This window comes from Lonchura striata, chromosome 23 (assembly GCF_050655825.1).
Source record: "Lonchura striata isolate lonStrDom1 chromosome 23, ASM5065582v1, whole genome shotgun sequence".
Taxonomy (NCBI): domain Eukaryota; kingdom Metazoa; phylum Chordata; class Aves; order Passeriformes; family Estrildidae; genus Lonchura; species Lonchura striata.
The window spans coordinates 8,884,766-8,907,583 of NC_140725.1; the positions used below are offsets into that span (position 1 = coordinate 8,884,766).

A 22,818-nucleotide genomic window follows, 5' to 3' on the forward strand; every position below is an offset into this window, starting at 1 on the left:
GCAGCCCCGCCGCGGAGCCATGTCGGCTAGCAGCCTTCTGGAGCAGGTAGGAGTCCCCCCCGCCGATACCGGGATGGCCCTGCTGGGCGAGGCCGCGCCTCTCGGCCTGACAGGGGTTGCGCCCCGGGCCGGGCCGGGCCGGGCGGCGGCTGCGGCCTCATTCCTCTCCCGTCCCAGGGCCGCCATCCATTGTGATGCGGCCGGGCCGGGCCTGTCCCCGCAGGGCTCGACCCTGCCAGGCCGGATCTCTACCCAGCCCGTGCCGGGTCTATCCCTGCTGGGCCTTGGCTTCCCCCGCCGCGACGGGTCTGTTTACCCACCCCAGCTCTGTCTTACCCTCATTGGGCCGGGTCTGTTCCTCTGACTCACCGCTTTCCCGTTTTCTTTCCCCACGACGCTGCTGTCGCGCCAGAGACCCAAGGGCCAAGGCAACAAAGGTGAGATCCCGGGGTAGGCCTGGCTGGGAGCGGGAGGATCCCTCCGCCGGGAGAGGGAGGGTCTCTCTAAAACCTGCCGGGAGGGAAATAAACCCTGTCCCACCAGGCCTGGCTGCTGGGCTATGGATAGTTTGCAGGTGATGCCTATGCGGTGGGAAAGTGAAATGTCTGTGTTGTGGGCTGAGCGTGGTGTATTAGAATTGGCAGAAGTTCATTATATTCTAGGGTTTGGCTTTAAATACTTTAAGCTGATAATAATGGGAGTTTATTGCATGGATTTTTCTAACATTACCCATCTCTTCTCAGTGCAAAACGGCTCTGTCCATCAGAAAGATGGGTTGAATGATGATGACTTTGAACCCTACCTGAGTCCCCAGGCCCGCCCGGTGAGTACTTGCTGCAGGCGGGAGCACCAAGAGCAGCAAGGCTTCCTTCTGTTCCAAGGGAGGGAAGTTTGGCCTCCTTGTATGTTCCCCATCTCCATTGATTGCATTTTGATGTTTGCTAGCTGCCTTTACTTATATTCTATCCTATACCTGCATTTCTGCTGGTCTACCAGCATTGACTGCCCTTAGATTGTGGTGGGTGAGGTAGGAAGGTTTTTAGCAACTTTCTGAGGCTGTGAGAACTTCCTAGAGTTGGTGTCCAGCTCTTTTTTTCAATGTGATTGTCTCAAAGTCACCATTTCTGCTCTTTTAGTGTTGTGCCTGTGTTGTTTTCTGGTTCTTTACACCAGAGAAATGTGCTGAGTTGGGTGGTGAAGTTGTTTCACAGAAGACTACTGCTGACATTTGGAGGATCAGATCAATCTTATCTCAGCACTAAGTCAACTGATGATTCAGGGGGATTTCTCTGTTTTTCACCAAAAAAACCAAACCAAAACAAAAAACCCACAAACCCAGAGCCCACATGTGATACGATTGTTGAGACTTTCTGAGAACTTTGGTTACAAATTGAGCCATAGAGTTTTTGAGTTTGTGACCAGATCCTGAAGTCAAACTTGCAGCTACTTTTTCTCTTCACTTTCTCTTAAAACAACACCACTGTTAACTGGTGTTTGTTTGTTTTCCTTAATGGGCTGCAGGGAATGACACAGAACAGATGGAGTTCAGCTGATTGGGTGTACAGGTGTTTATAGATAAATATCTGTAATAGCACTGGAGCAGTCAGATTATTCTGGCTTCTCTTTCCAGTTATGATCAGTAAAAATAAGCTGTTCTGGTTTCCCCTTACTGTATTTTTGCATATTTTTGCTAGTCACTACATTATTTTTTTCATGTAAACATGATGCATATTTTATTGGAACACAGAAACAGATTACTCTCAGTGAAATTTCAGCAAGCATTTTCCTAGTTTGTGCTAAAGATCTGAGGATAAGTATTCATTGTCTGTCAACTGTTCATAACCTTCAGAATTCAGCCTGTCCATCAAGACAACTCACTGCATTCAACCCCCTGAAAAATTACAAGCCTAAATTCAGCCTTCATAGGGTGAGAGAACATTATTGCTTTCTGAAGTCTTGACTAAAAGCAGCTACTTTCCTCGTAGCTGTCGTTTAATGCTGATTTTTTCTGTCTCAGCTAACATCCCTAATTCCCAGCTTCTTTCTGAATATGGACATATTTCATACAAACTGCAGTTTTATTTAAGTTTCCTAAACACAAAATGTTTACTATAATTTTGAAGCAACGCAATATTTTACTCTATTTTACATGTTTTGATGAAGTATTTCTGGATCTTTAATTTCTTTCAGTGTGTCTGAGGCTGGTAAAATTTCATTTTAAAAATAAGGAAGTAGTTGAAATATGCTCCAGGAGGCAGAAACTGAGCTGGAGCAAGGTAAACCACCAAGTTAACTTGGAGTGGAACCTTTGAGTGACTTTCAGTGCCTTGTTGTGCTGTGTAGAGTCCAAAACCTCAAGAGGTCGGTCTGGAGGGAGGCAAAAATACATAGGTATCCAAGGGTACACCTCTTTGTTGGAGATGGGAAAGGGAGTAAGATAAACTGCTCTGAATAATTGAATTAAATGTGTTTTGGAGTTGCTTCCTGAGCTCTCCACATAGCTGTGGGGTAACCATGTTGTAAAGTTTCACTGCTCCTTATTCCCCACCTGCTCTTTCCGGCATGACTCTTAACAGTTCCCACGAGGTTACTGTTTATTTTAAAGCTCAGATACACAGTAAATTATTTTTTTAACCCTTTAAAAATCAAAAGCTCAGTTCTCTTACTGAGAATCTTGGTCTGAGGTGAAGAGGAACAGTGAATTTGAGGAAATAACTGTGTGAAGAGTCTTAGTCATGGAGAGAATGAGAAGCTGGTAGAGTTTTATTTGCATGGTAATCAGCAAGTGTGTCAGTTGTGCGAGGGCAGGGGAGCAATGTTGGAGATGTTCATGTGGAGAACAGCAGTGATTGTGTCCTAAGTCTGCTCTGAGCTTCCTGTGCTCAACTCTTGAACTGTTCTGCTTCCTTCTTATTACATGTATACAGGTGCTTAGTATTTTGCAGGTCATAGCTTAATGCACCTTGTGGTAGATATCTCAAAGTTGAACATAATTGACAAGTGGGAAAATATTTTGAGGTGACAAGAAGAAAGATTTTTTTTTTTTATCTGACAGTGACGTGCTTTGAGTGTTCCTGTGGAGAGAAAATGGCTCTGCCTCAGATTTAGGGATAGGCCAGCATGTTCCTGTTTCTTTAAAACTGAGTCCAGGAGAGAAAATATTACTCTTACCATTGAGGTGATAAGCTTATTAAGTGACTTTGCTGGCTCAAAATAATAATAGGAAGTTTTAAGTTTCATGTGCCTTACAAGTTAGTGTTGGTGTTGCTGCTTTTGGATATATTGAGTCTTGGGTTTAGCAGGATTGAGTTCCTCAGTTAGTAAAAACCTGAATGAGAATGAATTTTTTTTACTGATTTGCTTTTGGGAGACTTGTGAAATCGAAGGTTGAAAAGAGCATCTCTGAGTTTTCAGGCAGTACCACAGAAATCTTGTCTTTGAACACATGGTGCTAAATAATTCCTATTAATTTCTGTGAAGTTGGAGCTTGGTCAGCCCCAAACCTGTTGCTCTCCTGTAAGTAGAAGGTAGAATGGCAAACCAGCTATTTCTGGAGAGTGCCAGAGCCATCTTGAGAGACTCTCTGGATTTCAGTGTGGCATAAAATCCTCTGGGAGCTGTGCTTGGCAAGTGAATATATGATTCAACAAAAATGGAGCAGAGCCTGCTGCAAGCCAAGCTTTTAGCTGGGAACTGCATGTACCTTTGATCTCATCTGTACCAGGCTAGTGTGTTAGGGGCTGGGCAGTGCGAGGCTGCTGCTCACAGATTCAAATTACTCAGGATGATGTCCATTAGCAGGACTGAAACCACTCCCAGAGGGGACCTGGGTTTGAATGGGAAATGACAGATGTTTTTCAAGTAAGCATATCTTGGGGATGTCTGAGACTTCCCTAATTGTCAAATCAGACATTTGTTTTTTGTAACCTAAAGGCTACTTGGATGCTAAAAGGGAGATCAAGGCATGGAGCTGGGTTTTTTTTTCCTCTCTGGATTTGAAACCTGTTTGTGCTGGTGCTGTCACTGTGCTGCAAAAGGCTTCTGTTGATTACTTCCCATTTTCAGTATGTGCCCCCAGCACTGGAGGAGTTTGTGTTTTGAGGAATAGGCCTTAAATCCCTGTTTGTTTGCAATTGCTTGGAATATTGTGAAGTGTGGAACTTTAAATAGTAGGAATAAATCTGTTTTCATGGCTAGTAAGTTTAAAGAAAGCAATCGGGGACACTAGTGATTTTCACAGTGTGTTTCCACTGAATCCATTTCTTTCTTATTCCCCATCTCTCTTGCACTCTTTCCCCAAATCCTCCCTAGAACACCCTAATAAGGATTAAGTATGTTACACAAGCAGGAAAAATCCTTGCTGGAAGTAGTTACTAGCAGAAGATGATATTTGGATGCAAGATACTGGATTTATAGCCTGAGCAGGAGCTCCAGGGCTTCCCAGTGTCCAGTGTATGTCACAAACACCACACACTCCCCTCTTGGCATGGGAAGCTTTGTCTTTAACCTTTCTTAGCCTTTGTCTTTAACCTTTCTGGCAAAGGAACAGATTTTAGAGCCCTTCTAACAAAGGAGGTGTTTAAGGCTGGGCCTATTTATCTGCTCAGCCCTAAAGGAGGGAGGAGTAGGGCATAGGAAGTCTAAGCTGCCTTTACTCCTGGTCTCTTAAAATTGGTTAAACTCCTTCTAACAATTCAGTGCTTATGTTTTTGTGGTTTTCTTTCAGAATAATGCATACACTGCAATGTCTGATTCCTACTTACCAAGCTACTTCAGTCCCTCCATTGGATTCTCCTACTCCTTAGGTGAAGCTGCCTGGTCCACAGGGGGAGACCCCCCCATGCCCTACCTGACCTCATATGGACAGCTGAGCAATGGGGAGCCTCACTTCCTCCCTGATGCCATGTTCGGGCAGCCAGGGGCCCTTGGCAGTACTCCATTCCTTGGGCAGCACGGCTTTAACTTCTTTCCAAGTGGGATTGACTTTTCAGCTTGGGGGAATAACAATTCTCAGGGACAATCCACTCAAAGCTCTGGCTACAGCAGCAGCTATGCCTATGCTCCCAGCTCACTGGGAGGGGCCATGATCGATGGGCAGTCAGCCTTTGCCAACGAGACTCTGAACAAGGCTCCTGGCATGAACACCATTGACCAGGGCATGGCAGCCCTCAAGCTGGGCAGCACAGACGTAGTGAGCAGTGTCCCAAAAGTCGTGGGCTCAGCCGTGGGGAGTGGCTCTGTCACCGGTAACATTGTGACATCAAACAGTTTGCCTCCAGCCACGATTGCACCGCCGAAGCCAACCTCCTGGGCTGACATTGCTAGCAAACCTGCCAAGCAGCAGCCCAAGCTGAAGACCAAGAATGGTGTTGCAGGGCCAAGTCTTCCGCCTCCTCCCATAAAACATAACATGGATATCGGAACTTGGGATAACAAAGGGTCAGTAGCAAAAGTCCCTTCACAGGCCTTGGTCCAGAATCTTGTTCAGCAGCCACCGCAGATGTCTCCGCAGCCTGTGGGCCAGCAGATCAGTAGTAGCCCACCGGTAACCCAGGTTCCGAGTGGGCAGCAGCCGCAGGCACTGCCACCACCAGCCCCACTGCCTGTACCACCAGCACAACCCACCCGCTGGGTCGCCCCTCGGAATCGTGGCAATGGCTTTGGCCAGAATGGAGTGGATGGTAATGGAGTGGGACAGGCTCAGGCCAGTTCTGGTTCTCCTTCTGAGCCACACCCAGTCTTGGAGAAGTTGAGATCTGTCAACAACTACAACCCCAAGGATTTTGACTGGAACCCAAAGCACGGGCGGGTTTTCATCATTAAGAGTTACTCTGAGGATGATATCCATCGTTCCATTAAATACAACATCTGGTGCAGTACAGAGCATGGCAACAAGAGACTGGATGCAGCCTATCGCTCCATGAATGGGAAGGGCCCTGTATACTTACTGTTCAGTGTCAATGGTAGTGGTCACTTCTGCGGCGTAGCAGAAATGAAATCTGCTGTGGACTATAACACCTGTGCAGGTGTGTGGTCCCAGGACAAATGGAAGGGACGTTTTGATGTCAGGTGGATTTTTGTGAAGGATGTTCCCAACAGCCAGCTGCGACACATCCGCCTAGAGAACAACGAGAATAAACCAGTGACCAACTCTAGGGACACTCAGGAGGTGCCTCTGGAAAAGGCTAAGCAGGTGTTGAAAATTATTGCCACCTACAAGCACACCACCTCCATCTTTGATGACTTCTCACACTATGAGAAACGCCAAGAGGAGGAGGAAAATGTTAAAAAGGTAATGTGTTTGTGTGTCTTGTCTGTGTTCTGCAGGGCAAGAGGTGGTGGGTGCTGCCTTGCACTGGACAAACTCTGGGGTGTCCCTAGAGTTGGTCACAAGGGGGAATGGCTTTAAATTGAGAGAATAGGTTTCGATTGGATAGTAGGAGAAAATTGTTTCCTGTGAGGGTAGTGAGGCCCTGGCATAGGTTGCCCAGAGAACCTGTGGCTGCCCCATCCCTGGAAGTGTCCAAGGCCAGGTTAGATGGGGCTTGGAGAAGGTCTAGCGAAGGTGTCCCTGCCCATGGCAGGGAGGTAGAATTAGATGATCTTTAACATCCCTTCCAATCCAAACTCTTCTATGGGTCTATGAAATAGGTGCCAGCACTTGGCAGAGCAGGGGGAGAAGCCTTGCCCAGTCCCTGCCTGTGATTGACTGTGTGTTGGTTATGCTGAATCTCAGCCTTTGCTGAGTGCTGTGACATAAACAAAATGTATTTCTCTGCCATTATCAGCTCCTGGACAGAGCAGTTTGAAGTTGGAGACCAGCAAGGCATTTGGGAAGTTGTTAGAAACCAGAGCTGGGTCTTAGAATGGCTGCTAATCCACCCCCTGGCTGCAGTGGGGCCAGCATGACATATGTCTCCCTCCACTTGTAAAACCTTCAGGAACACCAGTTCCTCTCGCTCTCCAGACAATCTATCCCTCTTCTTAATTATCGTTTTTGTAAGGAGGCTTTGTCTAATGCCCAGCCTAAATCTCCCTCACTGCGATTGAAGTCCTGAGGCTTTGTCTAATGCCCAGCCTAAATCTCCCTCACTGCGATTGAAGTCCTGTGCTTGTCCTGTGGACACAGTCACGATGTTTCTCCTTGCTCTGTCTGGGGCCATGGTGGGCTGTCAGCTGCAATGCACTGCCAGCAGCATGGTACATGAGCTGAGCTCCCAATTTACCTTGCAGCTGCTCTCAAATCTTCCTGTCATCATCTACTCCTTAACAATGTATTAATTGAAAATCCTGCCCCAAATTCAGGAATCAGTGGGCTTTGAATCTTACGTGGGTTCAGCTGTAGTAAAGTCACCAGAGGCTGCCCTTCCTCTAATGTGGGTCTGGTTTATGTTAGATCAAAATGATAATTATAAAAATTAGGATTAGCACAGCTGGCTGGGAGTTTGCCAAGTTTCCTGATGATCTCTTTAGTTTGAGTAATGGGGAATTTTTCACCCAAGACTTGAAGAATAGAATCAGGAGCTGCAGCTGTTCACTGTGACAGTGAATGCAGTTTTAAATTTTTAAAATATATTTTACATGGAGCATCATATAAATTATAACACTTAAGCACAAATGTGGTCACTTGCAGTCCTTGGAGAAAGTCTATAAGGGAGGAATAATAAATGGCAAGGTGTGAAGGTGTAAACTAGTATTTTGTGAGGACCTGATTGTTTTGTGTGATTTCACCTCCTAGAATTGTTTCACTTGTCCAGCCTGTGAGGGTGAGTAGGCTCTGGCACAGGTTGGCCCAGAGAAGCTGTGGCTACCCCGTCTGTGGAAGTGTTCAAGACCAGGTTGGATGGGGCTTGGGCAGCTGCCTGGTCTAGTGGAAGGTGTGCTTGCCCATGGCAAGGGCTGAGCAGGATCATCTCTACGGTGCTTTCCAGCTGAAATCATTATGGGATTCTGTGATACCCTCCAGACCTGACTTCAGGGAGCAATAGTTAGCATTGTTAGAGAGTCAGACCTTGGCACAGTGGGAGAATGCAGGGGAAGGGGGAAAATGCTCCTTAAGGACAGGTTAGGGATGGATGGTTGAAAAGAGTTAATACTGGGTATGGATGGGTAAGCAGAAGGAGGAGGAAAAAAGACTTTGGGAAAAGCAGACAGAATGATGAGCTCTTCTAGAAGGCTGCTATGTTTGCTGTGTAAAGTCTGAAAATCAGGAATATACTAGAAATAAGGCTTAGCAGTTTTCTGCAGTTTTCTTAAAGCTGTAAACTGTCTTTATTCGTCTTCCCAGTTGCATTTTGAAGTCTCCTCCTCTTTCTTCTTGAGACGTGGTGGCGAGGAGAGTTGAAAGTGGCAGTGATAGTCTGAGTACCAGTGCTGCCTTTCTGAACCATGTTCTAGGGGATGCAGCAGCAGTTGATTAGAAAAGTGCTCTTTCTCTGCAAAGGAACTTAGTCATAGGTCTTTGGAATTCACAGAGGAGAAGGGAGTAGTGTAAACACAGTTGGTGTTTGCTATTTACTCACCCTGTATAGGCTCTGGGCCCCTGTAACATCCAGTATGGAGGAGGTGACTCTCTGTGCCTTGGTCATTCTTACAGCAACAGTTTGACCTCCTCGATCACTCACTCACTGACACAGCTGGGAATATGATCAAGGTTTCTGTAACTTCTCTTTCATGGTTTCATTGAGGAACAGTTATTTTTGCAGAAGGAGGGTTTTCTTTTTTCTTGGAGTGATTCCTACCATGGGACTAGAGGTGCCAAAAAGCCCAAACCATGTTTTCTCTGCTTGAAGCATCTCAAGTAATCACCTGAATTAAAAAAAAATATATGAAGAACCAGAACTGAAGCTCTGGAAGGTTAGAATGCTGCTCTGGCAGCAGTACCCTGCCTGCTTTTTTATGCTGGGGAAATTCCATTGCTCCCAGCTCTTTTATTTCTCCTACAGTGTGAGATGTTGATGCTCTGCAGTTGTGTTCCTTGAAGCTTAAGTGTTTCAAGGTTTGGCTCGTTCCGAACTTCTCCCAAGCTGCAATTGTTTCACTTGGCTTCAACTTGCCCAAATCTTTGTCTCATTTGCAGTTTGATTCCGGCATGCTGCCTGAGCAGATGGATGATCTGTTGTGAAAGTCTGAAAAATCCTGAATATTCTTTTATGCTTCACACTGTTAGTCATTTTTTCAGAATCCCCTAAAGCAGGTCCAAGAAATTATATGAAAAATGTATAGTGTTTATGCGGTTTCCATTGTCCAGTGAAGGGAGCGGTGTGGGTAGTTAGTTCAGTGTTGAAAATACTGAAATAATCCTCTTTCTTTTCCTTTTCTGTTGCTTGTAGCCATCCTGTTCCTCTGAAACTAATCTCCATTCCTTTTCCATGTGTTACTTTGCTCTACTAATCAGTTTTTTAAAAGGTTTGAATATTCTCCTGACCCAAAATGGTGGAGCTGACTTGCAGTGCAATCCTGCCCAGAGCATTCTTGAAATCCAGAATGGCTGCTTTTATGGTAGAGCTTGGCACTGACTTCTTCCATGTAAGAATTATTTTATCTTTGCTTTAAACAACCAAAACAACAACACCAATCCCTGCCCCATGGTCATGCACTTGGATTTCTAGGAATGCTGTGGTGACCTTGGTGTAAAGGTCTACCATAATGATCTGCTTGGTGTGAAAGGTTGACAGCTTGTGTTTTGTGGAAACTCAATCAGTGGAAAACTCCAAGGGAAGTTTATTTTGATTCTTTCTGCCTGCCCAGGCTTGAGGTATTTGTCTGTCCCTGGTTCCAGGGATTTTAGGAAGGATATTTCATGAAAATCAGTGCTGTGTAGAGCACAGCACTTAGTGGTCAGGTTTGCAGCTGAAAAGAGACAGTTTGTGCTGGGACTTTGAGTGTTGAGTCAGACTGAGCTGTGCAGAATGGGGAGGGCTTTGCTGGGGTTTGTCATGATGAGGATCAGCCTCAAAGCACAGAGGTGGGATTGGTCAGATTGGCTCTGTTATTTCTGGAATTGTGCTGCTTTATGCCTCAGCTGATGGTGTCTGCTGGTTAAAGGAATACAGGCAAGTGTCACTGCCTCCTTGAAACATGTGATTTAGGGGAAAACTGAGGGGTGTTGTATGAGCCTGTTTGAAATGGGCAGGTTATTTCACAGTCACTGGAATGTGAATGCTTTCTGATGGATTTTACGAAGCTCTTTTTTTCTTCTTACCAGTTTGTAATCTCATAGGGGAGGAGAGAGAATATTCACTATAGGGTGGACCAGCACTCTTTCCTCCTGCTGTTAGAGTTGTCCTAGAGAATGCTGCATTTGCTTTGGCTTTACCATGTTCCACAGGACAGTATTTCTGACTCGAAGATTCAATTCCTGGATATTCCATATCATGGTAAAGCCAACTGTTCTCTCTGGCAGCAAGGGAACACTCCTTCCACTCACACAGTTCCTTTCATTTGGTGATCCCATGACTATTTGCTGTTTTCTGCTCCAAATCATGACCATAATGAATTTAATTGATTGATACACCAAGCCAGAATTTCTGCTGTGCTGTTCAGCAATGCACATGGTTTCAGTTTATTTCCAGGCTGTTTAAATCCTGTAGGATTGTGTCCATGCTTGTATGTTTGCCCAGGAGTAGAGGAAACAAACCATCCTGCTTATTCCAGTGTCTTGGCGCTGACTGTTTGTAAGGAGTATTTTGTGCTTACAATAATTTTAAGCCAGCCTTTAACAACACTTGCAGATACTTTTGCTTGTATTCTAGCTGTGTCTAAAGACAGGAGAAAACTGGAGGGAAGACTTAGATCTGTCTGATGCTCTAATGCTTGTTTTCTGCTGTGAGACAGGGAGCTGTGTTTCCTCATTCCTAAAAGAGGAGCAGCTGGGAGCCTTTTCACTGCAACTGAAATGGAATCAGAGCAGTGGAAGAGCAAACCACTTGCACTTGCCTTGTAGTCCTGTCTCTTACTACTAGTGTTGTGTTAGAAGTCTTTAAAATAATATTTTAATGTAATGTTAATATTATAAAAGAATATTTAAAGTTGACTTGTTGATGTTAGTTTAAGGGCCTGTTGACATGCACTGTTTAAATCCTTTCAGTTTTATTCCTGTTCATGGCGGAGGGTTGGAACTAGAATATTTATAAGGTTCTTTCCAATCCAGGCCATTCTAGGATTCAAGGACTGGGATTGGTGTTGGGCCAGACAGAGAGTGCAGGCCATCTGCAATGGGATTTTTCACCTCTTAAAGGTATGGCCTCAACCAGGGGGAGTTTATTCCACACCCTGTTCTTGTGAACTTGTTCCCAACCTACTTCTTGCCCTCTCACTGTGGGCAAAGCTTCATGTTCCCTCACTTCAGATTTTCTTGGCTGTTTGATTTCAGCTCTGAGCTGCAGAATACCCTGATTGTTGCGGTGTCCTGTGCAGGGCCAGGAGCTGGACTTGATGATCCTTATGAGTCCAGCTCAAGATTTTCTGATGGGGTGTTAGCCTTTTGGGGAATGATACTGGGAGTTTCAGTGCTCCAATGAAGGAATTGCCTGCTGTTTCCTCTGTGGGCAGGCACTGCTTTTTTGCTTGGAGGACTTTCTCAGACTGAACTGAGATTGTGCCTGGCCTGGTCTGCCCAAGGGCTTTTGTCATTTTGTCAGGTACAAACACTTGATCCTTTTGTTGTTGGCTCCCCTGCAGTGTGAATATATAAGGTGATATTCTATTGCTTAGTTACTGTTATCAGGACCTAGCTTGTGACATGGCTGCGGCCCCTAAGGACAGTAGTGATAGGACTGAAGTTGCTTTGAGTGGTATAGTCAGAGAGTGCTCCTGTTTGCATACGTGCTCTATGTGAGGTTGGTGTCAGTACAGGATTTGAACCATGGCACATATCAGCCATTTCCATGCCATGCTGCTCTTGCCCTTCCTGTTCCTGAGGGGTTTGATGGATGGGGATGAGTGTGAGCAGGTGTCCTTCTTGCTTCTCCCATTTGGATCAATAATGTATGACCCAAGTTTAATAAAAGTGCAGCCAAAGGGCATAAAACACTTCCTGATGGAATTCCTTTTGCTCTCCAGGGATTGTATCCCAGAGCAAAGCTCACTGTGCATGTACAGATGCTGCTTTGTCTTCTGGAGCTGTCACATAGCTGGGTGGGCTGTGACACACTGTTACATAGCCTGTGGATTTGGATGAGGATGAGCCAGGAAGGACAAATGTTTGCAATGCGGTTGAGCCTTGCTGTGTGTTCTGGTATATCTGGCTGGTAGTTGAATGCTCACTGTAACACCCCAAGGACAAGATGTCTTGGATCCCTCTGCTCCACTCAGATGACACCTTACATGCAGTGCTGCATCCAGCTCTGGGGTTTCCAGCATCAGAAGGATGTGGAGCTGCTGGAGAAAGTCCAGAGGAGGCCACAGAGATGCTTCGAGGGCTGGAGCCAGGCTGGGAGAGCTGTGGGTGTTCACCTGGAGAAGAGAAGGCTCTAGAGGGACCTCAGAGGCCCTCTTAATGCCCAAAGAGACTCCAAGACAGCTGAAGAGGGACTTTGGACAAGGAATGGAGGGACAGAACATAGGGATGGGATATTGGGAAGGGATTGTTCCCTCGGAGAGGGGTGAGGCTCTGGCACAGGGTGCCCAGAGAAACTGTGGCAGGCCCTATCCAGATTAGACAGGGCCTGGAAGAACCTGGTCTAGTGGGAAGTGTGCCTGCCCATGGCAAGATGAGATTTCAGCTCTCTTCTAATCCAAACCAGTTGGATTCTATGGTTTTGGATCAGGGATCCACCTCCTTCCATATCCAGCCACCTTTCCTCCATTCCTCTCTGTCTTGTTCCTTGAGGCAACCTCTTGACTGAAGGGGAATGGAGACCTTTGTGGATCCCCTTCCCCAGTCCTGGTTTACAGCAGGTCTGAAGCAAAGATGTTAGTTTTGGTCCCCTCTCTAGCTTGGTGACATGGGGGACATCCGCTCTAGCTTCTGTTCTGACTCATTAGTATTTAAGGGGGGATTTTCCCTGGGGTTGGCTCCTTATTAGCTGCACACAAGCTTTGGGAGTGCCATCATCTTCTCAGCAGGAAGAGGTGATTGCTTGGGGTCCAGCTGCTGGGGTGATGTGTGCAGCAGGAGCCTTGGCCACTGTCACAGCCCAGGACCTGGCCCTGGAGATGCCCAGGGCATGATTGAACATGGCAACCAGTTTATCCTGTGTCTGCGTTTGGGAAGTGGTGACATTAGCTTAGGCAGTTGCAGATGGTTCCTAAAGGGATGTGTGACATTGCCATCTGTCCCTGTGTAATGTAACATGCTGGCTGCTGAACCAGGAACAGGGCTTGGCACCTTCCTTTGGATTTGCAGCTCTCCCTGTGGTGCTTCTTGTGCTCTGTGTTCAGGCCTGGCTCTGCTTCCCACCTGGCAGTTGGATTTTGCTGTGATGTAGTGGTGTTTTGGCAATGAAAGCACCTGCAACAGACTTCGGCAGAGTTACAGGAAAAGGGGAAATACATTGACTTATTTGGGTAACTGTTCTTGATGAGAATATGTGCCTTCGTCTGATCCCTGTACCCAGAAGATAGCAGAGGATCATGCTGGCCTTGCTCTGCATCTTGCAGAGGAACTGGAGGTGAAGTTTCCTTGGGTTTGTGGCTGAGAGGCCAAAGCCAGTGGTAGTGTTCTGAGCTGGAGGCCAGACCTCCCTTTTTGGGAAGGTTTCTAAGGATAGATGGCTGCACATGCTGTTGTCCCAGGATTTAAGCTGTTTGGGGATGGGCTCTCCCTGCAATCAGCAGTGGCAAAGGAAGGGGTTTCCTGTAGCAGCCTGCTGCAACCTCTGCTTGTTGCAGAAAAACCTGCTGTACCTGTGGGTACCTGCTGCAGGTATGGCTTTAGTGAAAGTGGGATGGACTTGGCATCTCTCTGACTAGCTGGGTGGTGATGGACTCACTCTGCAGGAGCCAGAGCCCCAGAGTACACATCATGCCTAGACTACAAGGGATCTGCCTGTCTTCAGGGAAGAGGCAGAGCCAGGAAGAAGCATCAGCTCAGGGCCCTCTGGCTGCTTGACAGGTTTCATTACTGAGGTGGTGTCTTAGGATCTGGGAATGACACTTTAAACACCTCATAACCCTTTGGGGAAGCCTGGACCCCCTTCTGTGAGAGCTTCTCCGTTAAACCCAAACAGAACTCAGAAGAGATGGGCGCGGAGTGCTGAGAACAGCAGAGAGGGGTGGCAGCCTTTGGTGTCTGGGGGTATTTGGTGCTGTGCTGTCTCTTTGTTCTGGTGTTTGGACAGGGTGTTTCTGCACTGCTGGAGGAATACCTGGGGTGTTAGCAGCAGTTAGTAGGAACTTCCTGTCAAGTTCTTGTTTTTTGAGTGAGATACCATCAAGTTGTGTCAGGGGTATCTGGGAAGTTTTATGCTGGGGGCTGGGACTGTTTCAGTACCTGCAGACCAAGGCTGATGGCAGTGCTGCTGGGGTTTGAGCTCCAGCCTACTTTGATGCCTACATGAGAGTTCAGGTCATGTTTTTCCATAAAATCACAGAATGGTTTGGGTTGGAAAGGACCTTAAAGACCCTCATTCCAATGCAGATACACTTTCTTCTAGACTAGGCTGCTCCAAGCCCTGTCCAACCTGGCCTTGGACACTTAAAAGGATAAGGCAGCCACAGCTTCTTTGGTCACCCTGTGCCAGGGCCTCACAGGGAAGAATTTCTTCCCAAGATCCCACCTAACCCTGCCCTCTGGCAGTGGGAAGCCATTCCTTCATGTTCTGTCCCTCCAGGCTCTTGTCCAAAGTCCCTCTCTACCTTTCTTGAGCCCCATTAGGCACCAGAAAGGGCCTCAGAGGTCTCCTTGGATGAAGACGCCCAGCCTACCTCCACCAGAGCAGTGGGGTTCCAGCCCTCAGATTTCTGTTGCTGTGGTCTCCTCTGGACTTCCTCCAGCAGCTCCACATCCTTCTGATAGTGGAATCCCCAGAGCTGGATGTAGCTCTGCAGGCGGTGAATCACCTGAGATGAGAAAAAAAGGAGAATGAGGAGCTGTTTGACCTCAGAAATGTCACATCTCTGCAATGACTGGATGCAGTAGCAGCACTTCTTTTGACAAGACCAATAATGCTCTTTTCCTGACTTTGCTGGCTATGGGACAGGCTCCATGGGAGAGCCATATCTTGGAATGCTGATGTGTAACAGTGGTGAATAAAACTGCTCTCAGTTAATAAGATCTCTGTTTTTTTGTTTGTTTTTTTTTTACAGGAACGCCAAGGCCGTGTCAAGTAAAAGGCTATTCCTGTGGCACAGATTGCAACAGAGATTGCATCCCAGCTGTCTTTCAGAGAGAGAAAGGAGCAAGAGTATCCCAGAGAGAATTAGGACTTCTTTTTCTTAATTCCTTTGACTTCAAAAAGACTTTTGCAAACTTCCAATTAAAAAAAATTGGAATATCACAAGGACTAAAAAAACCAAAACCAAAAACAACAAAAAAAAAATCCCTTCTAGGTAGAGTAGAGGTAAAACCTGTCCCCTTTCTTTTGGTTTTGGTTGTGATTTCAGAGCATACGCTTTGGTTTTGTCTTTTTACTATGGTTTTGAATTTTCAAGTCCATAAGTGACATATGCATTTTTTTTCTCTAAGTTTTAAATTCCACTGTTTCTCCTCCTTCCACCCTGTTGGGCCTCCTTTTCCAGGTTTTGATATTTGCACTTGGAACACTGAATTGTAACATCCACCATGCAAAGTGGAGTAACTTTTTTTTTTTGTTTTCCCTGGACTGGAAGAGGAGGAATTCTGTGAGGAAGTTGGGGTTTTGGCCTAAGAAGAATTGAAAAGAGAAGTGTCCACGAGGTTATGTCTTAAAGGTGGTTCATTTTTCTCTGACCCTTTGTTACTTAAAAGTCATGTACTAGGAGTCCTGAGAAACGTTCTGTTCTTGTGCATTATACGGATTTAAAGATTAGGTCTGGATGAATTTGATTTTTTGAAAGCTGAGAACAGTGGTAAAAACTTGTCTTGTTTACAGGAAAATGAATTTTGGACAATAAAAAACCCAAAACAAACCAAGGAAGAAATATTGTAAAGTGTGTAGTGACTATGTTTCAGTTTCTTGTTAAGCGAATGAGGACTGGGCGTTGCCTTTCTTTTCACCATTAATCACTTCTCAATAATAAATGTGAGATCCTGTTGAGCATCATTGTTGTCTCCTGCTCCCTTCTCCATGCTGTCAGCTCCTTGGATAACAGCTATTGGAAAAATACCTGAAAATAAGGAGTGCAGAGGTGAATTTCTTCTTGAGTTTGAAGTAGGGTGCTCTCACCTTGGCATCCTCAGCTCAATCCTGGGGCTGTTCCAAGTCCTCTGGGATTGTTGTGACTCCCTAGTATCACCTGGCTCCAGATGTGAGGGGCAGCATCCACCTGGCCTTGCTCCCAGGATTCCTTCCCTTGTCATGGGTAAGTTGGGGATGATCCAAGCTCCTTCCAGGTGTGGGAAATGCAGACATGTCACAGCCCAAATCATCTTCCCTGGGAAAAACACTCATCATGAAGAAAAAAATAAAAAAACCTCCCACTCCTTCTCTAATCATGGACCCTGCTGCTCAAGTTTGGTGGACTCCACCTCTGTCCAGCAGCCCGTTGCTCCAGGAGCTGACCAGTCTGACAAGCATTGCTGTGGAACAATGTCAGGTGTCCTGAGGGTTCGGCCAGTGTCAGGGCCCCCAAGTGCCAACAGACTTGATGAAGGAACTGTTTACATGAGTGATGGAATAAACCCTTACTTGCCACCTTTCCCCTCCCTTTGCACTGGGAAAGGAGCTATGAGGGAGCCTGGGATAGGAGGTGATGCAGAGATGGTCATTTGGGGCAGCCTAATGCCACTGGGAGAGTGCAGATGCAGTGGAGGAGAAGGTGAGTAGATTTTAAGAGCGGTTTAGGTGGGGTCCTCCCAAAAAAGGGAGGTCACAGCCCTTTTGGGGCTGTAAACCCCAAATTTGCCTTGAAGTTTAGGAGGTGTTTGTGCAAAAAATACAAAAAACGGTAGCATTTCTTTTTATGTATGTAAAAATGATTGTTAAAATCGATTTCAAAATACAACCTTGTATCTACAGTATTATGTACAGGATCTTGGAGTATAAGAAATTCTAAATAGAAATATATAAGGTTTAAAAAAATGCAAGTACAACTTTTGTGTATATAAATTAAATAATAAAGGGCTTGAAAATGGAAGAAAATATCTCTATGAAGGCAATAGAAATAGCTCTGACTATTCAGAGGTTTTTTCTGTCTTGGTGTAAAACAGTCAGATCTTGGCTGGGACCGAAGTCACTGCTGCCACCCGGTGCTAAGTATCACGTATAGCAACTGCCCCTTACGGAAATGCCACACTCAAAATGGCATTTAAATTTTAATTTAAATTAGAGACCCCTGGAAAAGCAAAGGTGAGGTGGGATTACCTGGAACCTCAAGACACTGAGGTGAAGGGGATGTAGAAGCAGACAGCAAACAGATCCCACTGCTTCTCACTCCAGCAAGGGGAATTGCTCTAGAATTTCATGTCCAGTGTCACTTCCAAACCCCACAGGCGAACAAACACCCCAAGACTGATCTCCTTTGTACTTTAAAATAGCGCAGACCCAGCAGGAGGCCCTGCAATTCACTGATACGTGTCAGCAACTGTCTTCTCACTTGCTGCTCTCTCCACCTTTTCCCTGTCCAGTGGGATGCAGGTGCCACCACCCAGAGGCAGGAAAACTGCATTGCAGTCCAGTACAAAACGTGCCTGGCAAGCCCAGGACACCAGGAGCCAGCAGCCATATCTCCTGGATTTCCTGCTCACAGGCAGGCATTTTAAGCTTGCTTTGCCTCACAGGTGCTTTTCTGCCAAGGGCATTCCCATCTCTTTTTAGCTTCATTCAAGTTTTGGAGAGTTAAGTTTCATGAGAACTTTTTCATACTTTGTGACAGTTGGCAGCATCCATGCACTCTCACTCTTCCATTCAGGAGAAAGACAGCACAACCCTTAGACACCTAGTGTGTAATCCATCAATGGATAACCACCTCACTCTGGGAAGAAATGTAATGCCCAGTTTTGACCAAGACTGAAAAAATGCAAATAGCAGTACTGGAAACATTTCCAGGTATGGAGCCTTCCAGCTCCCAAAATGCAGCTCACAGACCTCTTTCCACAGAAACCACAAAAATGCCCCTGACTGGGCTCAGGGATAAAACCATGCCTGTTCCACCAGCCTGGCATAGAACATATTCCATGGACACCCCAGGAAGGTGTCCCTGACCGTGATAGATCCTTTCCAACCCAGACCATTCCAGGAATTTAAGGTCAATTTGGGCTACTTTTCATCTCACAATTCCTTCCCAAGCCTCATCCTTTAGGCTGTCTTTCCCATACCTTGCTGGAAAGGGAAGCAGTGACTCCTCTCCCTGATCATGCCCACTGCAAATTGCTGAGCCCTGCCCAAAAACCACCAGGTAACATAAATGAGTGATACACTGTCTTGTCTGTTTTCCATAATCCAATGCTTCAATGATGTCAGAATCAAACAATCAGGATCAGTCTCAGGTTATAGGTACAGTTACGATTAAATAATCCCCAACACTCACTGCCAAGTGCTGCTGGAGGAAAAAAAAAAAACTGCCCACTTCAGATGATATTTAGGAGGTCCCTATCTAGTTTCCCGGGATGTATGGGAAGCTGCTACTGACAGATTGGCACTCAGGAGCACTTAAGTAGTTTACTGAAAACTTCTAAAACAGGGACTTCTTCCCAACTCCAAGGCAGCTCAAATGCTATGGCTCCCCAGGCTTCCTAATGAAGTGCTGCATAAGTGTGTCTGTGTGTGGGAACCTTCCTTTAACCCAATTTCAGGGAAGAGTTGCCTAAAATTTCAGTTAAAATTTAAATCAGCTTGTAAGACATAAGACAGAATAAAAATACCCAGACGCTCCCTTTTCCCAGCTGAAATTTACTGGGATATTGAGAGCTTATTTGGAAAGAAACCCCTCTGAAGGATAGTATATCAAATATAATGGAAATTCTGAGGGATGGAAAAGCAAATACTTTCAGAGTCATTTCCAGCACAGTAATCACAAACATCCTCAGAGGTGTCATTTGGTAGCTCAAATCCTGTATGGCCAGACCTGACACTTTGGCTCATGTGGGAAACAAATGGGAAGTGGCAGAACAAAGTTCAGTCCTTCCTTAAAGCAATTCCCAGGGAGCTGATGACCCTCCAATGAAACTCTGGCTTGGGATAAGGCCTTTCTGCCTGTGTCATTGATATGGTTGAGCACAAGTGCTCTGGCTGGAAGTGACAGTGTCGCTGAAATTATGGGAAAAGCAAAAATTCTCCAACAATATTTTTTAGTGTTAAAGAATTAAGGAATCGCTTTATTTTGTCCAGGATGTTGTTCTGGCCAGGATGTGCAACAGAAATAATTTCTTTCATGTATTGCCTGGGTTGTGCAGAGAAAATCCTTTCATCACACATGATTTTTACTAGATTTTTCACATACAGTCAAAATTCAGATAAATTCATTGGTTCAATGTTCATTGGTCCCAAGTTACACAGTTCTTAGACTTTGGTTTCCTATTGGTTATTGATCCCTTTGCCTTTGATGCTAATTAGGTTTTCATTCTTTGTTCTCTTACCTACATTTTCTCTGATCAGGTGTCTCTAACAATGCCAGGGGTGAAGTTTGGAGTTGATGTTTGTTAATGGTCATTATCTTTTGTGTATCTTCTGTGCTTCTCCCAGTCTGCTGAGATGTTAAACTTGTCAGGCCTTGAGTGCTGAAATGGTCCTTTAAAAAGAAATTCAATTTCTTTTGTCCTGGGCAAAGATGAACAGAGCTCCAGACTGAAGCTATATTAAAAAAAAACTAAACTTTGTATAATTTCCAACAAATGGAATCCTGGAGGTTTGGTATGGCTGCAGCTTGTCGCAATTTCAGAGATAGACAAGCAACCAAAACACACTGATATCGTGCAGCAACAACCAAAGTTTATTGCTGGTCAGCCCCTTTTATAGAGGCTTCAAATTTCCCACACTTATCTGATTGGATAAGGGTCTCTACTCTGCCCAGCTCACTGGGTGCATTCATACTTCAAACGATTGGCCGGGCTCCCCTGTTGGAGTTTGAATCTGACCCATCAGTAACATGCCTGGGGACTTGTTTCCTTCTATTTTTCTAACAAGCTCGGCTGGTCGAGTAAGTGTCTGTCATGACCGAGATATCTGTGCAGCTATAGACCAGCCACAGTTGTCACAGTTTCCCCTTTTCTGTATAAAAATTTAAAGTATTCTTTGTCATCTTCTGCAGAGCTCCTTGCAGATCAAATCACAAAGACAGCTTGACGATACAGATGATTCTCCCTAGCTCAACAACCCTAGCTTCTCTCAGCTAGTGATGCATCCCATGTATCACTGAAGTTGTGACATTTATTCCCAGAAGCTGTCAGATGGGATTACCAACAATACAAGTTCTCAAAATGGCATGCCGCAGGCTCATTACTTGGAAGTTACAAACTTACAACTTAACTCTCTGAACAGGAAACATTTCAACTTTTAGAACCGTGGGAAAGCCAACCAACAGGGAAAAATCAATGTTTTTTACTTCAACAGTCTGCCTTAGTTCAGGTCTGTGATCCATACCTTTAAACAGATAAAAACTTCAAGTCCTCATATATTTAAATATATAAAATCCTTCTAATAATGTCAAGTGATTTAGGGTATAGATAGCACCAGGCATTCCCCCTTTTTCTGTTTAAAAAGAATACATTTTAAAGTGCCATGTAGAAGGTAGCAGTGGTGTAACACACTCCACAGCTGTAGGAACCATTCTGTGTTTAGTGATGTATACAACTGCTTTGGAAAGTAGCATTTATCAAACCAATTTGAAATTATTAAAGGAAACATCTTAGTTAGGTTTTACAGGTGACATCCTGGTATACGATTAAAAATGACACATCCTTGTGTTTGTATTGTAATTACATTCTTGTGTTAAAATGTAATTCTCAAGGTATTTTCTGGAAGTTAGAAGAATTGATATTGATTTAACACAATCTTTGCTATTTGCATAGGTGGTGAGCACATTGTTGGCTTAATTAAATAAGGACAATAATATCTGGTAGTTAAGGGTTTCCAATCTCAGTTTTGGTTTACCTTAATTGATGGTAACTCATTAGATAAGTGACTATGAAGTGTCCATTTTGGTTTGGGTCTCTGTTTCATCTTGAATGCTGCGGTACATAAGCTTGGCAAATCAGCACTTTCATGAGCATCCATTTTGCAAAAGTCAGTATTATGGATTAAACAAATTATATTCTTTTATATAAATTAATTCACATTTTGAAGAAAGGAGTTTTAAGAGTTATGTACAAAAGAATCCAACAAGCATTCTTGAAAGGAACTGTAAAATGTCATTGAAATGCAAAATATTTCTGCTAGTACTGCTGTTTGAACTACTTGTGAAGTATATTTAACACAACCTTTAAAACGTTTACAAGCCAAGTTTCGGAAAAATCAAATCACGTCAAAGAAAATTCTATAAAACAATGAAAAGCATATAAGGAAAAAGTTTGGAAATGTTAAGGTCAGGATGCCACTGTGGGCCAGTGCAAGTGGCCACAATTGGAGGCCATTTTCCATGGGAAAAAGAAGTAATTTCTCCAGGCTCTGGGTATCTGCTTAGAGGTGGTATTTGGGGATCTAAGATCACACAGGTTCCTAGTTGCTGACATCTGTAGTTTTGGAGAAATCCTGCGAAGTTTGGAAATGTTGAGGTCCGGACATGTCACGATCCACTTGTAGCAGTGTGTCATGATGGTTCGTTAACTGATCCCAAAAGTGCAAAAGACAAACAGTAGGGGACTATCAGTTTAATCACAACAAATGCACCTTTATTAGGGGCCAAAACAATAAATGTGGTAGTGGGGTCAGAAAAGAAATAGAAGGATAGAGAGTGAGAGGGAAAGAGGTGGATGGGAATAGCTACCAACACAGGTTAGATCCTCACTGGTCTGGACGATGGGGATCCGTCTTGTGTCAGGGAGAGTCTCCAAAGTCCTACCCAACCCAGGGGTCCAGTTATAGTCCACCAAGGAGAAAGAGGGGAGCATGCAGAACAATGAGAGTCTATTGAAAATTTCTGTGGGGGAACTGGTGAGTCAACTGAAACCACCAAGGCAGAACAAACACAATGAAGAATAAGTCCATTGAAGTTACTGGAGGAGAACAGGTCATGTCATTAGTGGTTACACCACCATTTCCCCCACTCCCTGTGGTAGGGGTCTCAGTCTCAGTCCTTGGAAGAGGGTTCTGGATCTCCGTCTGTCACGGTGGTAATGAGGCAGGTGAGGGGTCTTCAGTGAGAGACCACCAGGGTCACCCCAACAGTTCATTAGGCTTAAAGGTGGAGAATTAAGCAGGCATTGCAGCAGGCCGCCCCGTGCTGAGTCCATGCCAGGTCTTCACCAAGTCTTTGCCAAGTTCTTGTGAAGCCTTGTTCAGAACAGCTAGTGTAACGGTGCAGTGGCTGCGCCTGCACTGTTGCCTTCTCCAAGTCGGAACTGCAGGTGGGAAAGGGGTTCCTCCTCATGGCAATTGGAAGGCAAATGGGGAATGAGGGGGCTTCAGATGGCCTCTTAACAGCCCCTCCTCGTGCGGGATCTCCGGGGCTTTTCCTTCCCTGTCGTTTTCTTGTGCCTTGGCGCCGCTTAAAATGGCCTCTTCCAGAGGTTCTGCCACGGGGATTTGTCCTCTCCAGTCTCCATCCTCAGCTCCTGACTGTCTGGGGGAGAAAGGACAAGGA

At 45.2% G+C, this 22,818-nt stretch overlaps 2 protein-coding genes across 3 annotated transcripts in view; one reads left to right on the plus strand and one right to left on the minus strand.

Annotated features, from left to right (window-relative positions):
* On the plus strand, positions 1–16,184 carry YTHDF2 (YTH N6-methyladenosine RNA binding protein F2). The gene is made up of 5 exons (XM_021528306.3): positions 1–46; positions 413–437; positions 744–823; positions 4,727–6,292; positions 15,250–16,184. The coding sequence occupies exons 1-5, from the start codon at positions 20–22 to the stop codon at positions 15,271–15,273; spliced, it is 1,722 nt and encodes a 573-aa protein (XP_021383981.1). The 5' UTR covers positions 1–19; the 3' UTR covers positions 15,274–16,184.
* Positions 15,517–22,818, minus strand: part of LOC110469540 (uncharacterized) — a 16,469-nt gene continuing 9,167 nt past the window's right edge. For both annotated transcript variants that reach the window (XR_002465261.3, XM_085559967.1), the window contains exon 3: positions 15,517–22,797. Coding sequence is in view for 1 of the 2 variants with exons in the window: in XM_085559967.1 (XP_085416093.1) it covers positions 22,602–22,797 (196 nt within the window). In the remaining variant the exon portion in view is untranslated. The remainder of the gene's footprint in view (positions 22,798–22,818) is intronic.